At 52.1% G+C, this 18548-nt stretch overlaps 1 protein-coding gene across 2 annotated transcripts in view; it reads right to left on the reverse strand.

Annotated features, from left to right (window-relative positions):
- Window positions 1–11102: 11102 nt before the first annotated feature.
- Chit1 (chitinase 1) overlaps window positions 11103–18548 on the reverse strand; it is a 12140-nt gene continuing 4694 nt past the window's right edge. For both annotated transcript variants that reach the window (XM_010645045.2, XM_010645044.2), the window contains 7 exons: window positions 17291–17456; window positions 16970–17094; window positions 16216–16339; window positions 13831–14016; window positions 13414–13521; window positions 12040–12166; window positions 11103–11547 (listed from right to left, as the gene is read on the reverse strand). In XM_010645045.2, coding sequence (XP_010643347.1) covers window positions 11303–11547; window positions 12040–12166; window positions 13414–13521; window positions 13831–14016; window positions 16216–16339; window positions 16970–17094; window positions 17291–17456 — 1081 coding nt within the window. In that variant the 3' untranslated portion in view covers window positions 11103–11302. The remainder of the gene's footprint in view (window positions 11548–12039; window positions 12167–13413; window positions 13522–13830; window positions 14017–16215; window positions 16340–16969; window positions 17095–17290; window positions 17457–18548) is intronic.

Raw genomic sequence — 18548 nt, forward strand, 5'->3', positions numbered from 1 at the left:
CGTGGCCTCAGAAGGTGGATGGCCAGGAGGTGGAGGCTGGGAACTATCCCAGACCTGGCATCTTTCCTTGAGACCCCTCAGGTCCCCTCAAGCCCAGTTCTGTCTCTTTCCCCACTCCCTCCCCTGGCCCCTTCCCCTCCCTGTAGCCCTCAGACCCCACCCTGCCCAGCTAGCCAGCCACTGCCCTCTCGTCCTCTTTCCCAGACTCACTGTCCTCCTCAGTAGGAGAACTGTTTTCTAAAACTAGGATTAATGTGACAGAAAAATGACCACAGCCTGGAACCTGGCCCTTCAAGGCAGGATGTTTTCTCAAAAAAAAAGGTTGCTTCATTTCCTGCTGTTGAGAAACTGAGCATGTTGGCTCGATTTATTTCACAGGCTCTGAAAAGAAGGAAATGTGCCCCCACTGAGCTCCTCCTAGAGAAGCGAACTTAAACCCCTCTTGCCTGCCCACAAGGCCCCCCAGTCGCCACCGTCCATCCTCTGCTGGCCGCAGAGCTGGGCTGCACCTGTCTGCCGAGGCCTCACTCACGGTGCCCCTCATCTGTGCGCCGTCACCAGGCTCAGTCCAGAAATCCCCCCAGGTCTCTCTCCGTCCTCATCTTGTGTCCTTCCAACCTCTGCTCCTCTTGCTCTAGCCTGGACCCGCTCTGGGGCTCCTGCCTCTGAGTCTGAGGTCACGATGAGCCAGGATGCCCTGCTGCAGTGAGCCTGCACCTCATCCGGGCTCCCGTGCAGTGTGACACCCGTGTGGTCAGGTCCCCACGGATCACCCTGCCAGACAGCCTTTCTTCCTTTGACTTGGTGTTTGGTCTGTTCCTTTTCATGTCATCTGGATTATAATTCTCTGAGCACGCCATCTGCCCCTTCTGGATTCTGTACCTTCAGACCGGCGCGCCTTGGGTCTGAGTTCACACCTCACTTGTCTCCATCTGCTGCCTCAGCCGAGAGCTTTGACCTGTGAGAGTGAGGAGTTTTGATTAGAGCTCACCGGGAAATGCAGCACTGGGCTGGATGGATTGACTCTGTGAAAATACCTCTCTAACAACTAAGGGCAGAATCTGTAAGGGCCGAGGGAGCAGTACACGAATTCATTCATTTATTCATTCAACCAACATTTTTAAAGTTCCTGTTATATATCAGAAATAGATGCTAGAGACATAACAGTACACCAGGCTGGAGAAGTTCTGCTCCCACGGTGATTCTCTTCTAGCACTAGGAAAGAGAACAAGGAAGACATTGCGTGGCAGTTAGTGCCTTGATAAAAATAGACCAGGGGACGTGATAGTACCCGGAGGCGGCCGGAAGGGCCCCCTGGAGAAGTGACCCCCTGAACCACCGGGCTGTGGGAAGGTGTGCGCGGGAGCAGTGCAGAGGAGAGGAGACCCCTGAAACTCTGGGCTCAGGGAAGGTCGGGGGATGGATGACATGAGTGTAACGGGCTCAAGAAACAGGAGGGGAAGAGCGGCTGCATCATGGGGCAGCAGAGGGCTGTGGACAGGGCCAGCTGATGGTTCCCTGAGAAGCCAGCCAGAGATGTACAGGGCGGGGCCTAAGTCCTGACTCTCAGTTTTGGAATGAACGTGGGCAACTTTTCCCGCCTGTAGAGCACCTACGCCTCACTTGTGAAGACTGCACGACACAGCACAAGTCCACGGCACTGTGCAGCGGCTCGGCTCTCCGGAGTGATGTGAAAGCCGGCGCCGCCTGTGGGCCTGTGGGGAGGGACCCCGGGCGAGCCCAAGAGAACGCGTGAGCGCTGGGTCTAACGCGCCTTCCCGCACCTCTGCACCCTGCCCTCTCCTCCCTTCATCTTTTTCTTGTCTTGTTTTTCTTTTACCCCACCACGATTTCTCACTGTCTCATCCCTTCACATTCCTTTCAAGTCGCATCACCCTGTGCCTGAATGTGGAAGATGTACTTTCGAAACACTGTATTGCTCGTGTTTATTTTATACAGGTTTGTCTTGCTTTCCAAATCAGCTGTTTTTTCATGTTCTGTACACATCTCTTAATTAAAAAGAAACAAGCATCCACACAGAAATTAATTTTATACAGTGATGTGGTCCTCAGATGATTATGTTTTTCCACTGAAGTCAATGTCCCTTAATAGAAAATGGCTCCCACCATGGATTAAGGGATTAGAAAGAGATTGTCTCAAGGCATTTGGGGCCTGTTATGCCGGGAGAAGATCTCTACAAAAGCTGGCTGAGGAGGGGAGGACAGAAGCCAGTGACCTCTGAGTCACACGGGGGATGCTGACAGAGCCGGTGTGGCGCTCCCCTGCTGGCTGGCTTTGGCTTGGTGGCCGCCTCTTCAGAGGTGGCCCAAGGTGGCTGGAGAGCAAGGAAGGGTCAGCTGGGGTCAGTTGGTGGAGATCAAGCCCTTAAGCGATCCTCAGAGACGGGACCCTCGTCTCCATTGCCGCAGGAAAGGACAGGCTCCCGGTCCTGTGTTAGTGGGGTGGGGACGTCAGGGGCAGGAGGCAGTTGTAGCTCATCCCCCCACCCCACCATCCAGTTCATGGCTCATGTTGAAAAGACTAGGACAGGGTGATGAGGAGAGACACTTGGTGTCGAAGGGAGGACCAGGCCCTCCCCTGCTTTCCTGATTTCCTGAGAAAATGCACCTAATGGTCGGTGGTGGCCGCCTGTGGCCAGTGGGTCACCCAGTCCAACCCGCCACCACATCAGAAGTGACCCATCAGGGCCACACAAGGAGGCAAAGGTAAAAGCTGGGTGGGCTTTCCTCCACAGTGAGTGGCCTCTGAGTCCCGGAGGATTAGGGGACGTGATTTTCACTCCCGGATGTTGGGCATGAACCCCGTCCTGGCCCGTGGTATGGACTCATATCCCATCCTGCTCAAAGCCTGCCTTTCAGGGAGGGAGGTTGAGTGAAAGAGGCCTGGGCTGTGCACCGGGAGTCGCTAGGACTTAGCCGTGGATGCAGGTGAGCCACAGGAGATGCAATAAAAGCCAGCCTCAAACACGGACAGCTTGGCGACTTCAGCCCCAGGATGCCCAGATGAGCTCCTAGGAGCTGCTGTCAGTGTGATGCTTTCACATCAAACACCAGGAAAGAGCAGGCAAAACATGACCACCAGCCAGTGCGTCTGGGCCTCTTAGGGTGGGCTGGCTCCTTGGTGCCCTCAAGGCCAATAGTAGGCAGTCAGGGCAGGCACAGTGGGCACTGATCCTTGTGCGTTTTCCTTTAGATGTCTCCCCCTTCTGGTGGCCCCTTCAGGGTCCTTCCATGGAGTGTGGTCTCCAAGGAATAGAAGGGCTTAGGGGTGGGAGGGCTGGGAGGGGATCCACAGCTAAGCCCGGGCTTCTGGCTGCCTGGCTTCATTGGTTTATTATTGACCCGTGTGACAGCTGGGAATGGCAAGGACACAGTGGGAAAGGGAATTGGGTGGGGTTGGGGCCATCCTAAGCTCCCAACATCTCCCATGCCATCCGATAGGGGCCAAGAGGGGCAGGGAATGGCAGGAATGTCCGTGTGTTCTCCCTTCCCCACGCCCACCCTGGACAAAATAAGATGGGGCCCAAAAGAGAAGTGGCAGTAGGCCTCTGAAGGCGTGCCCTCTCCTTCAGACATGTTTGGAAAACATTTGCTGCTGGAATGCCTGAGTGAATGAAGAGGGATCTAGCTATTTTCTCTCTGCATCAAGCTGCGCACATGGAGGCATGGGCTTTACGTGCAGCCAGAGATAGCAGAAGAAGCCTGAAGAGCATTTGTTAGCAGTAAATCCACCCTGGACCAGGTGGTGGCTTCCAGGAGGGTGCTCAGGACAAGCACAATGTGAAACAAGGGGTCTGGGGGACCCTCAACCACAGCCACCCCGACAGCCTTTCAGGGTGGCTCTGTCTGAAGTGCTTTGCCACCTTTGCCCTCTGCGTCTATGACACAGGTGCCCTCCTGCTCCCCCAGATATAGCGACACTAGGGTGTAGAGTCAGGGGACATGCATGTCTCTTCTACCTGAGAGCCTTACAAAGTAGGACAGTGGCAGCCTGAGGCCGAGGTGGGGATAAGGATCTGGCAGAAGAAGGGAGGAAGAAGGGAAGGGTACAGGGAGCGGGTCTACTGAGCCTGACTCCCATGGAGATCTGGGGGGACCTGGGGATCCTTCATGTGGAAGGAGGTAAGGACAGTGGCTCCAGATGAACAAGTTTCCCAGGAGGCTCTCAGCTGGCTGTGGGGCCCTCAGCCATCTGGGCCACTCTCGTGTCCACTGGGGAAAGTGCAAGTTTCTGGTGTCTGCCTCCACCCTCTTTGGGCCTACTTGAGAGAAACAGATGAACAAGAAAGATAACCAGAAATCTCCCTGCCTTATGGCAAACAGGGGCTCTTCCTTGGGAAACACAGAGGTGCTGAGTTCTGAGCAAAACAAGAGCAAGTTTGAATGCCACTTCCTAATACCCTCAGAAGGGGTATTAGTTATTATGGGGAAGGGAGAAAGAGTTTCAACTTTCAACCTATTCATGCGCAAATAGAAAAGGTAATGGTCTTGTAGCCACCAAAAACATTGGATCAGTTACGAGTCAAAGAAAGCAAGAAAGAAAAAAGAAGAGTGAGAAAAAAAGAGAGACAGAATCAAGCCAAGATGGCTTTAGTAGTAACTACTACCAAATGTTTAAGGAACAGATAAGTCCTTTAGATACAACTCTCAGAAAATGGAACAAGAACCTCCCAGCTCATTTTATGAGGTTAGGAGAATCTTGATATCCTAGATCAGTTTTTTATTAGCCTGAATGGAATCTGGGGCAACAAGGACATCATCAAATATAAGAAAGAAAACATGGAGCCCTATCTCATTCATTAATATGTAAATGTATATGTGAAAATGTGAAAGAAAATCTAGCAACAAGTAACTATGGTAATATATCATGACCAAGCTGGGCTAATCCTAAAATGTAAGATGACTGTGATGGGGAAAATTGATCAAATATAGCTTACTATAAATAAAGACCATTTGCTAACATTTGCACCTATGCTTAAGGAAACTTGTAGTCAACTAGGTATAGAAGGAAACTTCTTTAAACTTACAAAACCCATAATAAATGGCATATTTAATGGTGAAATATTGGAAGATTACCTTTCAGATAAGAACAAGGAGAAAAAACCACATCATTAATTGTATTCACCACTGTATTGGAGGTGTTAAGGTAGTTGACAAGAAAAATAAACTAAAGGTATACAATTTGGTTTTTTAAATTAATTTTATTGGTACAATTTAAATATACATAACAATCGCACTCATCAAAGGGAATTTATATCTGTACATCATGTATCTTGATTCCTCTTTTTCTCCCAGTTCCCCAAAACATATACAATTTGAGGCACAAGAAACAAAACTTATTTTTGTAGCTAATATGAGTGCCTACATGGAACAATCAGCAGATTTGGTAGAGCAACTGTCAAAATTAATAACAGGGCCAGAGAAGTTGTTGAACACAACACCAACATACAAAATTCAATGATATTACCATATGCTAGCGATAAGAAGTTAGAAATTGTAATTTTTACAAAGGATAAAATTATACTATTAACCAAAGATAGATCTTGGAATAAGTCCAATGAAAAATGTGTGAGATTTTGAAGAAGAATATTATAAAGTTTTATTAAAATATATTTAAGAAGATAACCATGCAAAGGAACAGCATGATTTTAAATAGAAAGAAACAATGTCATAAAGATGCCAGTTCTCACCGGGGATTTAGCTCAGCGGTTCGGTGGCCTGCCTTGCAATCACAAGGACCCAAGTTCAATCCTCGGTACCAGAACAAAACAAAAAAAAAAAGTTGCCAGTTCTCACCCAAACTGACCCACAGAACCAGTGCGATTCTAATCAAAATCATAACAAAAATTTTAAGGAAATTTATCAATATCATTCTAACATGTACATGGAAAAGTAAGAGCTAAGAATATCCATAGCAGTCCTTAACCCAGAACAAGCTTGTCCTGCTAGATATTAAAGGTTTTTTTTATGAAGCATTAATAAGAAAATGATTACCAAGACAGTGAAAGAAAAGGAGAGCAATAGAACAGAAAACACTCATTTAGACACAGAAAATGGGTTTACTTCAGTGGTGGCATTACAGTACAAAAAGCAGGAAAAAGATTTTTCACTGAATGGCGCTGGGACAACTGGTTACCCATAAGGGAAAAAACAGAGTAAAATTCAATCCAGCCGGGTGTGGTGGCATATGCCTGTAATCCCAGCACTCAGGAGGCTGAGGTAGGAGGATCGCTGTGAGTTCAAGACCAGCCTGGGCTACATAGTGAATTCCAGGTCAGTCTCAACTACATAGTGAGACCCTGTCTCAAAAAAACAACAACATCAAAAATTCAACCCGACCTCGTGGCATACTCCAATGTCAATTTCAGAAGGACTAAAGGGGGAAAAACAACCTACAAATCATTTAGGAGGCAATACAAGACAATGTCTTTTGAACTTAGACCAGAGAAAGATTTCTCAAGACACAGGAAGTACAAATCATAATGGATCAGATTGGTAAATTTGATTACATTGAAAGAACTGAAAGCCCAGCCTCAAATCAAAAAACACACTCAAACCTGCAGCCATCAAAGGATTTGTGTTTAGAATATGTCGAGCGCACCCATGTTTCACAAAGAGACTACCTGATACGATGCAGGCCACACAAAGGACTGTCTACAAGAGAGCAAACACCTACGGCTTGCAAAAAATGCTGGAAGGGCTGAGGATGTAGCTCAGTGGAGCTGTTGCCTGCTTTGCAAGCACAAGGTACTGAATTCGATCCCAGATACTGGGGGGGAAAAAAAAAGATGCTAAAGCCGTTGAGAAATTAGGCTGCAGGGAGATGCCATTCTACCCCTCACACTGGCCAAAGTGTGGGGCAGTCGTGATGAATGGTGAGAGGGGAACTTCTGGTGAAATGGAGCGAGCCCATACCCCACACCCCGTCAAGTCCACTCCGGCACGAATGTCCCCACATGCCCTAGGGGACAGCTCGGCAGGGTTCACAGTGCTCATAGCAGTGTTGTCTCCGTTTGCCCCGAACTGGAACTCACTCACAGGGACTGACACTCACCGCCTGTGGGCTGCGTCCATTCTGGCATGGTCACGTGACGGAACACCGTGAAAATGGGTTGGGGGAGCGCCAAAAATACTGCGCAAGGCAATCCATTACATAACTTTCAAGGCTACACCAGGCAATGTCGCATTTAGAAACACACTTGGGGTTTACAAAACTACAAAGAGAACAAGGGAATGAGGACCAAACTCGAGGTGGGGAGGTCTGGGATCCAGGAGGGGCACAGCAGTAGCTTCGAACGTGCTGCAAATGTTCCGTGTCCTTCTCTGGGTTCCGATTCGCGGAAGAGCCTGCAGGTAGATGCCCGGAACCCTTTGTCTATATCATATATTGGATGAAAACAACAGCGTTTCAGCCCTAGGCAGAGTACAATCGCTTGGATGCACGCTCTTGCAGCCCTCGGGAGAGCACATCCACAGCCCGCCGGGAAGGTGGGTCCCTCATTTACCAGGGCGTGGGGTAGATTGCCCTGGGCAACCAGGCAGACGACCTCAGGGACCACTTCTCTGTGGGGACCACTGTTCAGGACAGCACTAAATGTCCGTGGAGTAAGCCACCTCAGCCGAAATGCCCCACACGCCTTCCAAACTCTTTTGCTAAAAGTCGAGCACACAGTAGGACTGCAGCAGCATTCTGTGCCTGTCTCCAAAGGCTGCGCGAGGCCTCGAAACCCAGTTTATAGGTCCAAGTGTCTATGGGTGGCGGAGTACTTAGTGGGTAGAAGGTGAAGGGCTTGTTTAAAAACTGGCGCTTGCTTTGGGACAGGGGCTCAAACTTCACACAGGGGCATTGTCTTGGGACATGAGAGGCCCATTTCAGGTGGAGGCCATAAAGGCGCCTTGTATATAGAAAATTAATAACAGTAATGAAATATCAAAGCTTGCCTTGGCCTGATCTTTATTAACTCCACACAATGCAGGTGCTGAGGTCCTTCTCCCTCCCCTCCCATTGGACTCGCCTTCCTGCCCCTTGGCTATGCCCATGCTGCCCCTGGAGCTCCGCACCAGCCCCCGCCAACTGTATGCAGCAAGGCAGGATTCATTTCTGCGTCCCCTTTGGGGTCCAGCCTAGCTCCTGGCATATGGCAAACTCTCAGGAAATGCCTAGGGTCCTAAGCATGACTAACTTTTCCTGCAGAGACAAAGTATAAAATCAGATGCCGCAGAGAACAACAGCTGTGGAGTAATGGAGGGAGATGAAAAGGGAGAGAGAGGCAGAGATGGTGGGGACTCGGGTTAGGTCCTGACCAGCTAACAGGCACAGGAGTGTACGGCTGGACACACGTGGCCTGGGGTCTCCACACCTGTCACCTAGCGAGTAGCTAAACAAAAAAGCCATATTCGACTCTAACTCAGGGAGGAAATGCCTCAGGGAGGAAATGTTTTGGAGAGCAAGCTTGGGTTGCATCTAGTGTTGCATCCGGGCCAGCATCGAAATCCCCACTGTGCTACATATTGACCATGTAACCCAAGGGAAATCAGATCATGATAATTGCTTTGTAGGCACACAGTGAAAATTAAATGACACAGGTTCATTCATTTACTATCCGTTCAGTAAATGTTTATCATACGCCTCATAAATGCATAGCATGGTCCCAGGTCATGCAAGAAATGTTAATACCCAAGTGGCTGGACGCATTTAAAGGCAAAATGATATTCAGTAGAAGAGCTTGAAAAACTAGTGCTCTTGTCACAAAATGGTACTTTAGTCTGGAAATATTCTAACCTGCTTATAGAACCAACTTTTGCACTGGGAATAAAAGAAGAAAAAAAAAACCTCAGCTGGGCATGGTGGTGCACACTTGTAATCCCAGCACTCTGCGTAGCAAGTCTGAGCCCAGCCTGGGCCATTTAAGGACTTACCAAGATCCTGTCTCAAAATTTAAAAATATAAAATGGTTGAGAATATAGCTTAGTGCAAAGGCCCTGGGTTCAGTCCCCAGTGCTTAAAAAAGTAGGAGTAGGAGAGAAAAGAACAAAGAAAAAAATCAAGAAGTTGGATTGGGAGGTAGCGCAGTAGTAGATCACTTGCTTAGCATTTGCAAGGCACTAAGTTCAAACCCCAGCAACACACACATAAGCAGAGAGGGAGAGAGGGAGGAAGGTGGGAGGGAGGGAGAATGAATGGAGCCATGGAAGGAGAGGACCAAGGGGGCCAGTTAAGACACCGGGACACAGGCCACTGCACAAGATGTGGGCACAACACATGCCGCCCATACACCCCAGAGCTGCACCTGCAAAGCCCAGGGCATGGGAGCAGGCAGATCTTGGGGTCATTGACAGAGGATGGTTCTGAAGGACAGGTTGGCTCACACAGACCAGGAGCAGGGGTCCAGGAGTCCTGAACTCAGTTGTTATTACCTAAAAGGTGACCAGTCAGGTGGGAGTTGAGGCAACAGCTGACCTAAGGGACAGAGGAGGTGTTGTTCTGGAGACATCTGCAGGGGCACTGCGTACCATGTCGGAGGAGGGACTGGGGCCGGGGTAGGGTAACCAGGTGGCATTTTAAAAAGACCACCAGGGCTGGACCCCTGTGCTGTAAGCCAGTAAAACAGCCGGGGAAGAGTTGACCTCGTGCTCACCGCTGAGAACCCACCCAAGTCTTAGATTTTGGGTGTCAGCTCTGACCCCTGAGGGACCTATCTGACATGCTGCAGACAGTAGTGGTTCCTCCCCTCTCCCATGGCTCTCCAGCCACACACGGTGCTGTCCAAAAGGTCTCGTTTGTGCATCTGTCCATTGTCTGTCCCCCTCGGTGGAATGCTAGCCCCAGGCAGAGCCCTGGACTTATGTCCTTGCTGTGTCCGCTGGGCACAGGCTGGCATAGCATAGACCCTTGGTCGGTGCTAAGTAACCCAGCCACACAGGAAGACACAGGGCCACATGGGCAGCAGAGGCCACAGGGGAGGCAGAAGGGTCACAGTCTGAGCATAAATAGCTTTCAGGGTGCACTTATGATTTCTGTCTCAGGAGGAGTCAACTCGGAAACCAGGAGGGGCTGAGCTAGCTGGTGACAGTGGGAGTCCGGAGTCCCACATTAGGAGCTGAAGTTGATGCTGACAGCTGGGGTGCCAGGGGACTGAGTGGGGGAGGGGATGACAGGAGATGAGTCCAGGCAAGGAGGCTGGGCCTGGCAGAGGGTCTCAGCAGGCCCCGCCCCGGACTCCTCTCTGCTGAGAGGTCCTTGCTGAGCGGGGACTCAGAAGATAGGGACCCATGCAAAGCTGACTGCTGTGGACCACAGAAGAGTAGACCCTGGGAGACCCCTGAACCAGCAGGGTGGCGGAGTGGGCAAGGCGCTCCCGTGGCACCCGGCAAGGGGCCCAGTCACCCCCTTGTCCCTACTGACCCCACCCCAGCTGTTCACTTGAACCCCACCTCGAAACCCAGCCTCGGGTGAGTGCAGGCTTCTCCAGCTAGGATGACCGCAGGGCCACCCATTGCCTCAAGGGTCCCTGAATCTATCCTTTAGTCAACAATACTGTGCGCATGCTCTGAGCATTCTCAGCCCATGTTTCGGGCCCTGGTTCTGGACTCAGAACAAGTAAGATTTATTCTTCAGTTTAAATACCTGTAAAACTGTGGCGGTGTCACCCAACCACTGGGAGCAGTAGGTGAGCGAAGGCCTCTGAAGGCCTCCTGCTGGGCTGCATTTCCAAGCCAACATTTAGTACCTGGCTAAGAACACCGACTGTGAAGCCTAGGGCACAAGGGCACGCGGGTTGGCGGGTGACTGTGTGTGTATGTTTGTGGGGGTCCTTCTCTGCTTCCATCTACTGTCCATCTTGGGATAGCACCCAGGGGAGGTCCACAGGAAAGGTCCCTCCAAAGGCTTCTGACACGATGACCGCTCCATGCTCCGAATGCCGTCGCCTGAGTCCTGGCAGATCCCACTGGAAGGTGGACTCATTGAGGTGGGGCCTGGCACAGCCCCAGCCCATTCTGACTGTACCACCCGTCCAAAGCCATTTTCAGTTATACAGTATGCTTAGAGGGCTTCTTAAGAAGTCACCACACCTGCGGGGGGAAGGGTGCAAATTAAAATTTTATTTTGCAAATAAAGAGGCAACTGGGGACACAAAGAAAGGGAAGGTGAGGAAGAGAGCGAAAGGCCTGGTTATGCAAGGACCACAGAGAGGCCACCGGAGCCAGGCCCCAGCCCCCAGGGAAAGCAGAGAGTGGGGAGCTCTGGGGATGCAGGCTGGGGCTGGAGGGGTCTTGGGGCCTCATCTCCAGGTGCAGCACTTGCACAAGGCACTGAACACCAGGCCTGGGGCACAGCTCTGCTGGAACAGCCGCCTGCCTGAGCAGATGTAATATCTGGATGCTTCCTGAGGGCTGGGGTAGAGCCCATCGGCTTTGCCCCGGCAGAAGGTGTCTTGTCCAGGGCTGGGGTCCGGCTCAGGGCCAGAGGGCTGTCCGGGTGCAGGCACTTCAGGCTCTGGGGAGCCTGGAGACACAGGTGGAGCACCTGGGGAGACAGAGAAGACTCAGCCAAGAGATCCCAAACCCACAGGCCAAGCCCAGAGGCAGTAGCCACAGGAGGCAGCAGCCCAGCCCAGAGGCATAGCACATCCGGACCATAGCCACTCGTGTAACAGGCTGTGGATGGAGGAGACTGCCTGAGAAGCCCAGCCACGTGGGGGAAAGGGGCCCCACACTGCAGGCAGAGCATTGGCTTCCTCTTTGCTGAGAGGGGACTAAGTTGTGTACCCCAGCTAGGGCTCTTTGGAGGGAGGCACCTCCAGGGAGCCCGGCCCTCATTGCGACAGCAGAGGGGAAGGGGAACGGTGCAAAAAGGAAATCATTTCAAGCATTTCCATGGCTCTCGGAGATGCAGGAAATTTGGGAAATAACAATATTGGGGCACAGACATTTCTTCCAAAAACCCAGCCCCCATGGGGACAGAGGCAGGGGGAGCACTCACACCTAAGCTTCACCTCTGTCCCTGGCCCACACTCACTCAGCTCCCGCCTCAGCGTCCGGATGAGCGGATACCGGCCCTGGCTGCAGAAGGAGCCTGAGAAATCGTCCAAGTCCAGGGCCCACACCATGGCGCCGCCCAGTCCCCTCTGCTTCACGTAGCCAACCTGTGCCAGGGAGATGAAGATGCCGAAGCCCGGCCAGCTGGGAGCCCAGCCTCCTCCTCCTCCCCACAGGGCCCTTGTGCCCAGCACCCGCAGGGCCATGGGCGACTGGGGAGTCTGCAGATGGCCTTAGTGGCTTAGGGGCTCCACCAGGTCCCTGAGGGAACACAGGGAGGGGACAGAGAATCTTGCCACCCTGCCAGGGGGCTACAGTGCTTGTCCTAGAGTGGGGCTGAGGGTGCGGGAATGGGGTGATGTGGGCCCCTTCTGGCCCCAAACTCCTCTCCCGCACCTCCCTTCTACACCTGACCCTGCTCAGGGTCCCACTATGGGGTCTGTGCCTCCTTCTTGGGGTCCATATTTCCTTGCAGAGGGTCCAGCTATGCATTAGGACTCATCTCGGCAGCCTCCCCCCTGTCACTGTCCCTTCTAGTCCTCCACCCTCAACTCGCTCCCCTGGACTCTCCAGAGCCCTTGTCTGCACTCCTAGACACCCCCGCCCCTTAGCCCACAGGGACAACTGATGTGGGCAGGAGCGCAGCACCCCCTCCAGGAGTGCTGATCTGCCAGGAAAGACAGCCTGGAAACAATGAACTCAGACTGGGCAAGACCAGAGGTCTAGAGGTAAATCCATGCCTAAATGTATCCCAAATGCTATCAGTGGGCTGAGCAAAACCATGCCTCACCATGCATATTTCCCCTCTTCATCTGTCTGCAGAATCTGTCAGTATTTAATAAAACACAATTCTTTTCCAGTGTGCTACTTTGAATGTAATCATCATGTATGGCACACATGTACTAATAAAAATAAATTTTGAAAGATTGTTACTCAATGTAAAGTCATGTTTTTTTAATGTGTGTGGTGCTGAGGATTGAACCCAGGGCCTCATCATGGAGGGCAAGGGCTCTACCACTATGCTACATCCCCAGCCCTTTTTATGGGCTTGCTAAGAGTCTTACTTACAGAGTCTGAGTTGTCCTGGTTGGCTTTAAACCTTCAAGCCTTCTGCCTGCTTCAGCCTCCTGAGTAGCTTGGATTACAGGCAAGCACTACCAAGCCCTGTTTATTGTGTCTTTTCTTAGCCAATAGGTGGTAAAGGTACCAAATGCTATCACACAGAAATTTGAGAAATATTGAGACATTCACAGGGAGACTGATCCTTGCAGAGGTTCAAAGTGTGATCATTCAATGACTGACAGGTCTTGGGCCTCCCCGGGACCACCTTGCTCCTAGCAGGGCCGGGCCTCACCTTGGCTTTAAAGCTCTCCATATCATCAAATCCCACCCACTGGTTGTTGCGGAAAGCATAGGGCACCTTCTGGTCCTCAATTCTGTGCTGTCCCTTCCAGGAGCAGACCTGTGGGAACAAAGGGCGGTGGTGGTGGGGTTTCCAAAGGCACCAGCCCCTCCCCAGCAGAAGGGACCAGAGACTGCAAAATTCCTGTCTGAGGAAGCCTAGAGAACACAGGAGGTTCTAAACTGAAAGGCCCAAAATTCTGGGCTCAAACTTGAGGCACTTGAGCTTAAGAATAAATCCAAAGTGACAGGGATGGGATGGAATCTACCAGGCCAGAATTCTCACTCAAAACCATGGGAGAAGAACCCTCTAGCCTCCCCAGGCAGCCGCTGCCCCCACAATCCCCAGGGTGTCTATGAGTTTTCCCACCTCATAGTAAGCCAGAAGCCCTTCTCCTTTAGTGAAGGGGCCTGGGGCACCAGGCCCTGTGGCTGGGGCCCCCACTCCGCTGTCCACTGAGGAGGCCAGGGTGAAGGACCGTCCGTAGGTGGGCATGCCAAGGATCAGCTTGCTGGCAGGGGCTCCTTTCTGCAGCCACAACTGTACAGCAGCATCCTGGTGGTGGAGAAGGAGAGCTTGGTTAATCCCCTCTGGCTGGGCCTGGCTCTGGTTGTTCACGAATGGGGGCTTGGGGGGTCCAGAAAGAGCTGGCAGGGCAGAGCCTCCCCTACTGGAGATTCAAGGGCAGGCGCCAAGACAGAAACAGCACAGCAGAGGAGAGCTGCTGAATTCACGGTGACCAGGAGGCAGAGAGGGAGTGACAGAACCAAAGATGAAGGGCTGGGGGACAAGGTTCACCCCAGGTGACCCAATTCCCCCACCTGGGCCCTTTCAGAGGTCAGCGCCCTCAAGGCCCAGCCACCTCTCCAGGCTCTGTCTCTCAACCATGCTGCCCTGGGGAGCAGGTCCTCAAGGCCGGGATCTTGGGGGAATCTTTTGTATCTAAACCATGGCAGATCCTGCCTTAGACCCTGGGCTCCAGTGTGAGAAGCTGCTGGCTTTGGACACCTGGCCTGAACCACGGCCTGAACAAACCCATAGTTTCAGCCCACTGTGTGCCAAGCCTCTGTCCTAGATGACAGGGCTGCATTAGGGAACAAAGCAGACAGAGATCCCTGCCTTACTCAGCACTGTGTGTAAAGGGGAAATAATACCAACAGCCATCGCTGCGGTGTTGTGCACTGTATAAGGCCCAGCACAGTGGCACCGGGAGCCACGACCATTGCCCTTATCATTACTGTGGTTAGAAGTTTCAGCGAGTACAAGGGCAGGGCCTTGTGCCTGCTGTGCTTCTCCCTGCATCCCCAGGGCCTGGAGCTCTGCTTGGCAGCTCACACAGGGCCCTGCATGCTGACCTACTTCTGAGGAAGGCCCTCCTGCAATCATATGTCAGTGGGTGTGAAACTCCTGCGACTGGGCAGAAGGAGGTATCCGACGTAAGTGCATACATTTTATTTTTATATAATTATTTTAAGGCTGGGGCTTGAATCCAAGGCTTTCATCCTGACCTACATCCTCAGTCCTTCTTTTATTTTTTTTATTTTGAGACCGGGTCTCACTAAGTTGCCCAGCCCGGGCTCTAATTTGCCATCTTCCTGTCTGAGCCTCCCGGAGTGCTGGGATTACAGATGTGCACCACCGTGCCCAACTGTAAGCGTGTTGAATAAAAGGGATGATACAGATTCTTCCCCAAGCCAAGGTGATGGCTCTCTTTCCCCTGGAAATCACCCTAGATGAGACCAGCTTGCATCGCTGTGTGCCCTCTTAAAGAAAGAACAGTTCTCACTGCATTGATTTCCTTTCGTCGGTTTACATCATTAACTTTTGTCAGACCTGAGCTTTCGAGGTTAGTGGCCCGCTAACCTATGTGGCATTTCATAAAAGTTTGGAGACCTCACGGCTCTGGCCAGAGCAATGTGTAGACACTGCGTGGCGAGCAGAAGGCCCTGTAAGAAGGGACCCTTCCTCCATGGACCCAGGCAGGCAGCACAGAGAGCCCCAAGTGGTGGGATGTCACCCTACTCTCCCAACAGCTGGATGTCCTTGTGTGTCCCCTCCGTGGGTCGGGGTCCCTCAAGGGTCCAGCTTCCTCCAACACCTGCTCAGTCTTCCAGAGAGGGTGAGGGTCAGGCTCCTGAGAGAGCCCCAGAGGTAAAAAATGTTCCACTCCAGGGGACACCCACAGGTGGGAAGCCGCAAAACCAAAAAGCATTCAAGGGGCTTCTGTGGTTATTGCTTGTTTCAAGAAAGATAATGTGGTTATCCTTGACTTTTGAGAGCTACAGTGGCCCTATAACAAATAACTAGATGGCCAAGGAAGGAATTGCACAGGAAAGACAAAACACTGCAGTCTAACACCCAGCCCGCCCTCCCCAAGGGCTAGGGTGGTTTGGGAAATGCCCAGCCCTGGAAGCACCTTCCAGAAATCAACCAGTGACGCATTGTCTTGAAAGAAGTAGGGTGATGGTGTGAAGGAAGCAGGACACATGAGGCCAGAGGCTCAAGCTCTAAGTGGGGCCTCTGCCATGATGTGTTAAATTTACTGCTTTGTCTTCTACCAGCCAAGATGCCGCACAGCAGTGAGATTTCCCCCTCAGCAACAGCATGGAACAGGAAAGATTTAAAAAGCAAGTAAAGAAACAAACAAAAATTCCTGGTTTTCTTGGTTGCCTGCTTGGTTTTCCCATTTCTTTCTTCCATTAGGGCGCTTGAGGCTCAGGGCAGGGAGTCCCAGCTTTTCCTTGGGCCACTTACCACGTTGTATTCAGCGAGGGCGCCACTCTCCCCTTGCCGCTTGTAGAGGGGACTGTGATGTCCTGTGACCGTGTCCCAGGAGCCGTGGAAGTCGTAGGCCATGAGGCTGATGAAGTCCAAGGCCCTGTAGGAGGCATGCAAAGAGGGGTGCGGTCGGGGACGGTGGGGCCAGGCAGTGAGCTGTCCCCTGGCTCTGTGGCTAGCACCCCAGCCCTTCCCATCCCAACTGTGAGGTGGGCAGCTCCCGCCACGGTCTCCCCACCGTCTCAGCCCCCACTACTTCACACAAGGACACTGGAAGCTGGTTTGTCATTCTGTGGGGAACTCTAATTTAGCACGCTGGAATCTGCCTGGGGATCTCTCCAAACCACAGCTTCCTCCTGGTGGGCTTATTGAGGGAGGGTCTGAAAATCCACTCACGTGTCTACCACACTCCCAGGAGCACCACAGGCGCAGCGAGGAGCCAGGAGCCACACGACTGCTATCTTAGAGAGGCTCAGTGGGTTTCCTCTTGGCTCCCCCTACCCTGGGGTTCTGTTTAAGAGCGAATTCCCAAGGGAAAGGGAAAAGATGTAAAATGAAGGGTCTGGGACAGTGGCGGAGGCGGAGACACAGCCCGCAAAGCCTCTGGATGCCTTGTAGTCTCTCAGTAACACTTGTGGGGGTGAATGCGTGCTCTGCTCTGGGGAGCTCAGCCCCCTCTGGGCCTCTCCTGCCTTAGGGGACGCCCCAGGTCCAGTGGCATAGCACTCACTGAGCAAGTTTGTCCACCTCATAGCCTGCGTCCACAAAGTGTCGTCCGGCAGGGACGGCCGCACTCAGAAGGAGCCGCTCCTTCCCTGAGGTCTGGGCTTCCTGCCAGAAGGCCTTGGCCAAGGCCTGAGGGACAGAGGAGGTAAACGGTGAGGAAAGAGGCACCAGGACGCTTGTGGTCTTCAGTCCCAGAGGTCTGAACTGACCGCAGGGCCAGTCTGAGCTGTGTGAATATGGGGGATCACAAGAGCACCCCCAAGCTGCGAGGCCTCTGCTCTGGGTCCCCTGGCAGGCCGAGTGACCCTTGTCCCACAGGCTCTACCTGCACGAGAGCTGTGAAGCGCTGCTTGTCCTCGGCCGGGCTCCCCCGGCTTCCTGGATACTCCCAGTCAAGGTCAAGGCCGTCGAAGCCATATGTCCGCAGGAACTTGATGGCTGAGTTGACAAAGATCTGCTGGTTGTTGGCTGTGGCCACCATGTCTGTGAACCTGTGAGGTGGTGGCAGAGGGTGTGAGCCCACCTCGGTCCGAATGGAAGACCACTGTCTCCCTGTAGGGCGACTTCAACCACTTGGGATGCAGGCGTCCCTGGGTCTGAACCAGGAGGGCCTCTGCAGGGGCTGCTGGAGCCGGTTAGCAGGTCATGGGCTTGGTTAAGAAAAAGGGGCAATAGTCCCTGGACCGTTCCACTAGAATCAAAGCACGTTGCACCCTCCCCACCGCCACGCCAAAGGGACGCTGAACAAGAGCACAAAGCTGGGTGTGGGGGCCCCCAGCTGTAACCTCAGCACTCTGGAGGCTGAGGCAGGAGGAGAAAGCCCAGCCTGGGCAATGTAGAAACTTAGCAAGATAAAAATAAAAAACGGCTGGGGACACAGCTCAGTGCAAAGGCCCTGGGTTCAATCCCTAGTGCCTCTAGAGAAGAGAGATGGGTTTCTAAGATGCGGAGAAGACAGGAGATGTGGCTAGGATAGCAAGGATCTCAGTAAGCTGGAGCTGCTGTTCAGGGCCCTGGAGAGTTTAGCAGTCACCGTGTTCCTAACCTGCTTTTGTAGAGTGCTTTCTTCTATCACCACCACTAGTCCAGAGCTCTTTGAAATCCCCACAATGCCCGGGGAAGCACCTCCCAAAGGCTTCCTTCCTTAGTAGCTCCATAAGCAGTCTCTCCATTTCTTGGGGTTTTAATTTACGCTTGATAATTTTTAATTTAATTAATAGTGGCCATTGTGGGGCGGGGATGTAGCTCAGCAGCACTGCACTCGCCTGGCAAGCTCATGGTCCTGAGTTTGATTCCTGGTACCAAAAAAAAAAGTAGTGGCCATTGTCAGGTAGGGTCTCTGTGTGTAGAGAGACCAGGCTAAAAACACCTGCATGTCAAGGAAAAATTGGAGGATAAAGATTACTTTGGGAAGATGAGCCAGAACATTCATTAGATTCTCAGAAGGGTTCATGATGAAAAAAAAGACAAGTTTTAAAAACATTGCTTAGTTAGAACCTTGAGAACCCATATTCTGGATTTTGTAGAAAAATTCAGTTCCAAATATTCTATTCTATTCTCTCTCTCTCTCTCTCTCTCTCTCT

The sequence above is a fragment of the Fukomys damarensis genome, unplaced genomic scaffold (assembly GCF_012274545.1).
Source record: "Fukomys damarensis isolate Sample0158 unplaced genomic scaffold, DMR_v1.0_HiC HiC_scaffold_11, whole genome shotgun sequence".
NCBI lineage: Eukaryota > Metazoa > Chordata > Mammalia > Rodentia > Bathyergidae > Fukomys > Fukomys damarensis.